Here is a 10,860-nt window from a genome sequence, read left to right as displayed (position 1 = left end):
CCTCACTTCATCCCCAACACCACTGTATTCTGAACGCAGTTAAACCCAAATGTCCCTTGGCGCTACCCAGTATCACATGTATTCTGCTGCTGGTTGACTGGAGCAGCTGAGGGGTTAAGTGCCTTGCTCAAGGACATGTCCAACGGCAGCGAAGAATGAGCCTCACTCGCTTTCTGTCCACTCGGCCATTCATCATCCTCCTTCTCTCCTCCCATCTCTTTATCTGTGAGCATCACCTTCACACACCCTCCGTTCCTCCACCCTCCCTCCATCACTGTCTCCCCTCAGCCCTCCATGCTCCATCACCCTCCTCCCCCCCACCACCCACTGCTTCTATTATCCCTCGACTGAGCGCTGATGAATGACTGAGTTTGATTTTTGGGGGCGAAAGAGGAGGAGGAGGAGGATGCATCGAGCGGGGAATTGGAGGGCAAGAGTGGGGAATAGTAAGCGACTTTAAGTCTTGCTTGTAGCTTAGTTGTTATTCAGTGATTTCACATCTGTGTTAGTCACTTTCAAAAAGCAAAACCACGCCCTTTGGATCACTCAGTGCGCTCGGGCAAAGTTGAATGTGTTTTTAAAGTTTATTTTGTAGGAGTAAAACTTGTAGGCGATAAGATCAGCTTCACTGTTTTCTTGCTTTTACCAACGGAAATATATATACCAAGTTATCTGCTTTGGTATTAAATTGTTATTGCTTCTTTCATAAAAAAACATCAACAAGAAAAGCTATTCTAATCATAAAGGAGACTGTCAACTTTCAATATATGATTCATCTTCAGTTAGTGCTCTTTTCTGAGGAAACACCTGAACAGCTACTGTATGCGACTGTCAAAAATAGATCCAGGCGTCTTTTGAAGTCGAAAAATGAAATAATGACTGAAAAAAACACGACTGACGAGAAAAATACCTGATATTTCCTGTCCTGTCATATTACATTAATCATTAAAGTAATGATTAATGAGTACAACCCAGATGCAAACAGACATCTCAACCTCAACATCCAGTTTGTAAGCAACAAAGTCCACAATATAAAATGATAATTTAGATGTGTTCTTATAAAAACACCAACAACTGCTACTGGTGTTTGTTGTATTCACTCCCCTGCTAAGTTACTGTCGGTTCAGCTGTTAGCAACCAGAACTGAAGCTTCAGAGTCACTACCAATAATCATTCAACGTGTAATAAAGCAGTATTTTAAGTAGTGGATGTGGGTGCTGTACTGAACACATATTTGATGTATTAGCTCTCATGACAGAGGAAGCACTGCATGGCTGGGCCTGAAAGCTGCGAGGACGGATCGACAGTGAAACAAAACACAAAAAGAGATACCGTACTTTTCGGACTATAAGCCGCGACTTTTTTTCCCCATTTTTTTTGTACAGCTAGTGGCCACTAGGGAACCTCCTAAATCTATGGATTTTACAGGTAAAATTAACCACCTTTAACTCTATGGGCTCTATGACCGGTCCGCGCCCGCCACCTCTAAGCGGCGGCTCCAGCAGGAAAAGCTGGAGGCCGGAAAAGAGTGAGACAGGCAGCGCGCCAAAGTGAAAGTGGAACCGAGAGACAGAACGAGAGCAAGACAGACGGACAATTTAGCTGCTGCGGCTTATATGCAGGTGCGCTTTATAGTCCGAAAAGTACGGTACATTTAATTTCCATTTGCTCCTAACCAAGAGCCCAAACCTGCCTTCACATGAACGGAGGAGAGGAAGAAGAGGAAGAAGAGCCTCCTTGGTTCTTTTCTGTATTCCTTTTTCCATCCAGCTGCTGTTCAGGTTATAAAAACACACAGAAGAGAACTCACTTCCTGTCCAGAGAGGTAGTAGGCGGCCAGCAGTCCTCCTATGAAACGAATGTTGACCTCAAACACAGACACCTCGGCATTCTGGGAAAACAAGAGCAAAGAGAAGAAAACTCAGTAAGAATGAAACACATTTTTTTCTTAATTTGTTATTTACGTAGTTATAAAGTGTGTTGGTATCTTCAATGGGAAGTTTATTTTAACTTAAAAAGAATACTATCTGCACGCATTGTGTTTCGTTTTGCTCACTTTTGTACTCCAGTTTGTGTATCAAGTGGTTTGCACAACCTTTACAAATATCTGAGACTTGAAAAACAGGTTACCCAACAGCAGCAATAAGAAGAATCAAAACGTAATCCCTGCTTTACAGCCTTATTAATAATAACACACATAAATACATATTACACGGGACATGTAATTAAGACGCCTATGACCTTCTGTCCTCTTTAGTTTTAATAGTCAGCGATTCAGGAAGGGTTTGCCTTTTGTATCAGACGTGCCTACAATTCAGGAAACCTCTGTAAGCACAGAACAAATATATTTACGCAACGTTATAACATTAATTTTCAGGGAGAATATCAGAGGTGTTATTACACTGACTACTAACATTTAGTGTTGGGATCAAATACGAGTTTCTTTGTGTCGTTTTTATCCAGACTTCAATGCTGATTCAAGTTAAAGGTCCCCTAGTATACTGTTTTCATCAATCTATTATAGCTCTCAGATATATACAGAACTGTCTCTGATTGGCTAAACACCAAACAGATCATTGCAGCATTACCCATAATCCCCTCTGTTTCAGCCCTGTTTCCAAAGTGCTGATTCTCTGTCTGTTACTTAGATGAAAATAAGGAGCCCCTCCCCACGCCCCTCTGAGAGACATTTGGTTACAAAGAACTCAATGGTGCTCTAGAGGAGATTCAGGTGATAAGGGGGGGGGGGGGTTACCTTGGTTGCTGATTGGCTAATGGTTACACAAGACAACACATCGTTATGACATCATAAAGTGGCCAAAATCTGATCAGCTCATTTTCAGACAGGTTTTTATAGAAATGGATCAAAAAGAGAGAGAATCTTTGTTCCTGAAACTTTCAGAGTCTCTTTCCACAGAGGGGACACATGTTGATGTAGAAGAGACATGAGAAGAGGGGACACATGTTGATGTAGAAGAGACATGAAGAAGAGGGGACACATGTTGATGTAGAAGAGACATGAAGAAGAGGGGACACATGTTGATGTAGAAGAGACATGAAGAAGAGGGGACACATGTTGATGTAGAAGAGACATGAGAAGAGGGGACACATGTTGATGTAGAAGAGACATGAAGAAGAGGGGACACATGTTGATGTAGAAGAGACATGAAGAAGAGGGGACACATGTTGATGTAGAAGAGACATGAAGAAGAGGGGACACATGTTGATGTAGAAGAGACATGAAGAAGAGGGGACACATGTTGATGTAGAAGAGACATGAAGAAGAGGGGACACATGTTGATGTAGAAGAGACATGAAGAAGAGGGGACACATGTTGATGTAGAAGAGACATGAAGAAGAGGGGACACATGTTGATGTAGAAGAGACATGAGAAGAGAGGGGACACATGTTGATGTAGAAGAGACATGAAGAAGAGGGGACACATGTTGATGTAGAAGAGACATGAAGAAGAGGGGACACATGTTGATGTAGAAGAGACATGAAGAAGAGGGGACACATGTTGATGTAGAAGAGACATAGAGAAGAAGAGGGGACACATGTTGATGTAGAAGAGATATGAAGAAGAGGGGACACATGTTGATGTAGAAGAGACGTGAAGAAGAGGGGACACATGTTGATGTAGAAGAGACATGAAGAAGAGGGGACACATGTGATGTAGAAGAGACATGAATGAAGAGGGGACCACATGTTGATGTAGAAGAGAGGTGAAGAAGAGGGGACACATGTTGATTGTAGAAGAGACGTGAAGAAGGGGACACATGTTGATGTAGAAGAAGTGAAGAAGAGGGGACACATGTTGATGTAGAAGAGAGGTGAAGAAGAGGGGACACATTGGTGTAGAAGAGACATGAAGAAGAGGGGACACATGTTGATGTAGAAGCGACGTGAAGAAGAGGGGACACATGTTGATGTCGAAGAAGAGACGTGAAGAAGAGGGGACACATGTGATGTAGAAGAGAATGAAGAAGAGAGGACACATGTTGATGTAGAAGAGACATGAAGAAGAGGGACACATGTTGATGTAGAAGAGACATGAAGAAGAGGGGACACATGTTGATGTAGAAGAGACGTGAAGAAGAGGGGACACATGTTGATGTAGAAGAGACATGAAGAAGAGGGGACACATGTTGATGTAGAAGAGACATGAAGAAGAGGGGACACATGTTGATGTAGAAGAGAGGTGAAGAAGAGGGGACACTGTTGATGTAGAGAGAGACGTGAAGAAGAGGGACACATGTTGATGTAGAAGAGACGTGAAGAAGAGGGGACACATGTTGATGTAGAAGAGAGGTGAAGAAGAGGGGACACATGTTGATGTAGAAGAGACATGAAGAAGAGGGGACACATGTTGATGTAGAAGAGAGTGAAGAAGAGGGGACACATGTTGATGTAGAAGAGACATGAAGAAGAGGGACACATGTTGATGTAGAAGAGAGGTGAAGAAGAGGGGACACATGTTGATGTAGAAGAGACGTGAAGAGAGGGGACACATGTTGATGTAGAAGAGACGTGAAGAAGAGGGGACACATGTTGATGTAGAAGAGAGGTGAAGAAGAGGGACACATGTTGATGTAGAAGAGACATGAAGAAGAGGGGACACATGTTGATGTAGAAGAGAGATGAAGAAGAGGGGACACATGTTGATGAAGAGACTGAAGAAGAGGGGACACATGTTGATGTAGAAGAGACGTGAGAAGGAGGACACATGTTGATGTAGAAGAGAGGTGAAGAAGAGGGGACACATGTTGATGTAGAAGAGACATGAAGAAGAGGGACACATGTTGATGTAGAAGAGACATGAAGAAGAGGGGACACATGTTGATGTAGAAGAGAGGTGGAAGAGGGGACACATGTTGATGAGAAGAGACATGAAGAAGGGGCACATGTTGATGTAGAAGAGACATGAAGAAGAGGGGACACATGTTGATGTAGAAGAGACATGAAGAAGAGGGGACACATGTTGATGTAGAAGAGACATGAAGAAGAGGGACACATGTTGATGTAGAAGAGACATGAAGAAGAGGGGACACATGTTGATGTAGAAGAGACATGAAGAAGAGGGGACACATGTTGATGTAGAAGAGACAGAGAAGAGGGGACACATGTTGATGTAGAAGAGACATGAAGAAGAGGGGACACATGTTGATGTAGAAGAGACATGAAGAAGAGGGGACACATGTTGATGTAGAAGAGACATGGAGAAGAGGGGACACATGGTGATGTAGAAGAGACATGAAGAAGAGGATTTTGCATAATAGGTCCCCTTTAAGTCACATGTTCCATCACTGCGGAGCTAAGCAGGAGGTTCACGTGGAAAGCATTGAATCTCCAATTGAAATGAATGAAACCAAGAGAAACAATCATTGAGTCAACAGTTCTTCAACCTGCCTACAGTATGAATGTGACTGGCACATATTGTACGAGAGCCTTAAGAGTTTCCTTTAAAGCTTCTCAGCACTTTAAACTAAAGCCAGACATTTCAAGCAATGTAAACGATGAGTGGATAAACACACACACACGAGGTGCATGCATATTTCTCCCACTAATTACGCCTGCAGTTGTCACCCTGGCTGTTACTCTGCAGCTTGGGGTGGACGGGGAGAAAGTCTGCTGCTGCTCACCCTAGTGTCCTTGTTTACAAAAAGCACAGCCTAACTGGGACTCCTCTCAGCAGTCTGCGAGCTCAGGTCAGCGTGCGGCCCTTTACTTTTCTTAAGAACACTAACAATTGCTTTAAGTGTTTTGGGCCACATCATAACTATTCTCTGTAGTCAATCCCTCGGTACCATAACGCCGTAAGACTGCACACCTTGCAGACCATTACAATGTGACCTAGCTCATATACTTTCACATGGGGAGTGAAAACACACAAGGGATGAGGAATTAACCGGCACGTGCCTCTAAAGGGCAGCGAGAACTACCTCGGTTCACAGTAACCGCGCTCCACAGGGGGTACAGAGGGGGAGAGGTGGAAGAACACGTCTAAAAGTGGGACTTATATATACTGTCTGCTGCTGTAGGCTTATTCCACATATCCACATATTTACAAGTCATTACCGTAAACTGCATTTATTCTACTGCACAGTGTTCAATGTTTTATCTTATTTTCTCTACATTTACATATTGCTGATGTTTCCTTGCACCATGACCACAGCCCCTGCAGTCAGCATGTTGATGTATCGTTGGGCAAGCTACTTAACCCCGAGTTGCTCCCGATTGCCAACAGCGTGTGAATGTTAAGTCCTTGAGCAAAGTGGCACGATGCTCCGTATGAATGCGTGGATAATAACTTGTGAAGACGTGATAAAGCGCTCTGTAAATACAGTCCATGTACCACTTGCACTATTTGTTATTGTTATTTTCTTCGTGTTTTAAGTGGAATGTATGTTGCACTGTTACCAGAAACTACGCTGAAGATTGCAAACCTTTGAAACCTTGGAAGAAGTATATTTTCCACTGCTCTGTGCATCTTATGTAACCAGCTGAGGCGTCTGCAGTCTCGAGTCAGGAGCAGGTGTCCGCAGAATATTCAGAACATGTTTCGATGCTCAACCGTAACACCCTTCAGTCTGGGTCAGCGGACGTACTGCCCTGCACTCTTAATACATCCGATAGGCTCTGTCTGCCTTGTGCCTTTCTGCCAGTGTCTGAAGCCGTCATACATTGTCATTTAGCTCAGGACTATCATTTCCACTAGATCATTTTTCACTGTGGACCACAGCCTTAAGTCTAGGCGTGGTGTGAAGTGCATCATGTGGAGCTTTTCCTACATCTTGTCTCAGTGAGTTGTTTAGATTTGGCCTCATAGCTAGGGCTAATCAATTATTCGTATTTTAATCGCAATTACGATTTTGGCTTGCAACGATTCCGAAAACAACGTAATCGAAATAAAACGATTATTATTATTATTTTTTTTTATATAGGTTTTTCAGTTGAATTATACTCAAAGTTCAGGGTAATCAACTGTTAAAAACATACTGTTCTTTTTTCAATAAATGGATGCTTTCAAAGACGTAACGGCCCGTCCACACGGCGGCGTGCGTTGAAGCTTCCAACGCTTCTGCCCATTCACTGTATTTGGGGTGACGTCACTTTTAGCCGAACTGCATTGTGGGAAGCAACGTGGAGCGTTGCTGGCGTTGCTCGCTTCAAAAGTTGAGCAATGTTCAACTTATGGCGCCTCGGCAGAAGCGTCAGCCAATGAAATCCCGTTTAGGCAAATCTGCCAGTACAAGCGCTAGCCAATCAAACCGCGTGTATGCTGGGAGACACTACGCAGGTCATTTCCTCATATTCAAAAAAATGGAGGGAAAATGCATTACAGCGGAAGTGAATCGCCCGGTGCTGTTTGATCAGTCTCTGTTCTCTACCGGGATACAAACCGGAGGAGCGAGGCTTGGAGGGAGGAGGCAGAGACAGTGGGTGAAACTGGTAGGTTTTCGCCTGTTTGGGGATTTTATATCCAGTGTACTTCGTTTTAACATTGCTCTTGCTTTGTATGCCGGGGGCGGGAGATGCATGTGATTGGGTTGGTCGCAAAAAATCCCCAAGCTTCAGACACGCCCACCGCCAAGCGTCAACGCACGCTGCTATGTGGACGCTCCGTACATGGATAATCGTTTTTAATAATCGTGATATCAATTATTGACCCAAATAATCGAGATTATGATTTTTGCCGTAATCGAGCAGCCCTACTCATAGCTGTAACAATCTGATGCCCTCCTGAAACAAAGGGGACTGCATCAAAGTGGTTTGTGTCAGCTCAAGGAAGACATCAAGAGCGAAGAGCCACGTTCACCTTGAGGTGGAATGATTGTGCACACTGAATGTGTCATGAAACCCTCCCCTCAGATCCATGTGTGCCGTTGTGCTGACAGAGGGACAGACCCTGACTGTAAGAGAGACGAGGCGAAGAATGGCTCTCATCTCAGCAGCTCCTCCCACGCTCTTCTCTTTCTGAGTAGACCCCACTTTGTCTGAGACCCCTGAGACTGTATCTCGACCGCTCTTGCCTCTGTCACGAGGTTTTCCCACCGGTTTAAATGATCGGTCTTTTGTTTGTATTTGCGGTCAAAACCGGTATGCATTTACCTTATAAATATTTTAAATTCTTTCTTCTAATTGAAACACTGGAGCAAATTAGCATATATACATTAATCAAGTCTCAAATCTTCTCAATTATTAATCCGGTACGCATTTTTTACGCTTCATATAGCATAAAATAATCGTTTTAAGTAGATAATGTCACATTTATTAAAGACATATTTATGTAGCAGCAATGGACAGCTTTACAGCAACATCCGTCATTTAAAACAAACCATTTATTAAGTGTTTGCAAACATACATTCCTTTAACACAGGGGTGTCAAACTCCATTTCATGGTGGGCCACATTAGATTGCACTCAAAGGGCCGGTTGTAACTTTAAGACTATATAAATATATAACATATATTAAATAATGTATTATATTACATTTTGCCTCTGCATTGGATTATTATCAGTTCTGGTAATAACTTCAAAATAACTACGTCTGAAAGCAGAAGTCTAGGGCAAATAATTGAAAGCAAATAATCAACCATTACACCAATTGTATTGTATATTATATTCTTTGAAAGCTCTTTCGGGCCACATAAAATGAGGTCAAGGGCCGAATTTGGCCCACGCGCCTTGAGTTTGACACCCCTGCTTTAAAATAATCGAATTAATGTGAAAAGTTCAAGAGCATGAGGAGGCAAGTAGGGCTGCTAGTCATGGAGAGGATGATGTGTTGAGCTGAGTGAGGACGGGAGGAAGATATCGTAAAGCTCAAGGCCAGCTTTGTGTGGCAGCATCCATCCAACTCCTCTCCGTCAGTCACACTCGTTAGCCGTTTACAGCTGTAGTTTAGAAACCCAGGCCGGAACCAATAAAACAGCTCCAATTCAAAAACGCCGGCAGGGAATACCGATGGGAAAGCGATGAATAACATAATGTAGGTTGTGCGACGGTGCATGAGAGCGGCACAAGAATAGAAGTTTAGATTAAAATAAATGGTTTTGTTCTGAAAGCACGAAATAGGAAAGCAGACTCCTTTTATTCTCTTATGTTCACCGAATATTATTTTTAACAATGACGGACAAATCTGAAAGCAGTCCGTGTTATTTTGACAGATTAGAACAAACTCGGAACAGCGCCAAAGTTACCCCGCAGCGAGGCTCCGGTGTTCTGCCGTGTTGTGCATATGCCCTCCAGAAAGGAAATAATACCGTTTCCAAACCTAACTGTGCCGCACAAATCATTCAAATGTCTGAGTTTTGGCTGTACGCTGTGCACGCTCCCGCGAGGTGCAGCAGCCATGCATAACACCGCGAACTGTCTCTCCAGTTGACAGTTCACGAGCATGCTTCCCCCCCCCTCGTCAGAGTTGTGTAAAGGCCGACGGGTAATTCTGGATTTTGACAGAAGTTTTATGATCCTGTCCGTCAAAATGACGGGCAGTGAAAAAGTCGAGAGCAACCTCTGATCACAAGATACCGTAGCTCTTAATAACATGTATTTGCTCTCCCCTGAGAATCCACTTTACAAACCTTTTCTATTAATAATATCCACCATTAATATCCACCAGTTCAAACAGAATCTGTCAAAACATCTTTAAACATGTACTTTGTATGCAGGACCTGCCATGGATACTTCCAGTTTGTTATTCCACTGTCACTACAGTTAAAGTACCTTTGGTGTCAGACTGTCAGGAATGATGTGGTTAATATATGTACAGTGTGGCTTAGTCTTTCAAGTTCTAGTTATTAATTGTGGTGATCAATCAAATAAAGCCTATCCTCTTTCAACTCACCACGACATGTGTGTGTACAGTAGATCATGGACACTCAATTACTCAATAGAAAAGAGCAATTTTGATAACCAACCAAACATGTTGATTTTGTTTTGAAGGTAACCTATTATGCAAAATCCACTTGTTCATGTATTTAATCGTATATACATCAACATGTGTCCCCTCTTCTTCACCTCTCTTCTACATCAACATGTGTCCCCTCTTCTTCACCTCTCTTCTACATCAACATGTGTCCCCTCTTCTCCATGTCTCTTCTACATCAACATGTGTCCCCTCTTCTTCACCTCTCTTCTACATCAAACATGTGTCCCCTCTTCTCCATGTCTCTTCTACATCAACATGTGTCCCCTCTTCTTCATGTCTTCTACATCACATGTGTCCCTCTTCTTCATGTCTCTTCTACATCACATGTGTCCCCTCTTCTTCATGTCTCTTCTACATCAACATGTGTCCCCTCTTCTTCATGTCTCTTCTACATCAACATGTGTCCCTCTTCTTCATGTCTCTTCTACATCAACATGTGTCCCCTCTTCTCCATGTCTCTTCTACATCAACATGTGTCCCCTCTTCTTCACGTCTCTTCTACATCACCATGTGTCCCCTCTTCTTCACCTCTCTTCTACATCAACATGTGTCCCCTTTCTCATGTCTCTTCTACATCAACATGTGTCCCCTCTTCTTCATGTCTCTTCTACATCACCATGTGTCCCCTCTTCTTCATGTCTCTTCTACATCACCATGTGTCCCCTCTTCTTCATGTCTCTCTACATCAACATGTCCCCTCTTCTTCATGTCTCTTCTACATCAACATGTGTCCCCTCTTCTTCATGTCTCTTCTACATCAACATGTGTCCCCTCTTCTTCATGTCTCTTCTACACCAACATGTGTCCCCTCTTCTCCATGTCTCTTCTACATCAACATGTGTCCCCTCTTCTCCATGTCTCTTCTACATCAACATGTGTCCCCTCTTCTTCATGTCTCTTCTACATCAACATGTGTCCCCTCTTCTT

General features: G+C 43.1%; 1 protein-coding gene across 1 annotated transcript in view; it reads right to left on the bottom strand.

Moving 5' to 3' along the window:
- man1a2 (mannosidase, alpha, class 1A, member 2) overlaps positions 1-10,860 on the bottom strand; it is a 170,523-nt gene that overhangs the window by 70,567 nt on the left and 89,096 nt on the right. Inside the window, exon 6 of the mRNA XM_034110158.2 lies at positions 1,811-1,891. Coding sequence (XP_033966049.1) covers positions 1,811-1,891 — 81 coding nt within the window. The remainder of the gene's footprint in view (positions 1-1,810; positions 1,892-10,860) is intronic.

Source organism: Pseudochaenichthys georgianus, chromosome 21 (assembly GCF_902827115.2).
Source record: "Pseudochaenichthys georgianus chromosome 21, fPseGeo1.2, whole genome shotgun sequence".
Taxonomy (NCBI): Eukaryota; Metazoa; Chordata; class Actinopteri; order Perciformes; family Channichthyidae; genus Pseudochaenichthys; species Pseudochaenichthys georgianus.
The sequence above is the reverse complement of the archived record's forward strand: the minus strand, read 5'-3'. Positions and strand labels throughout refer to the sequence as shown.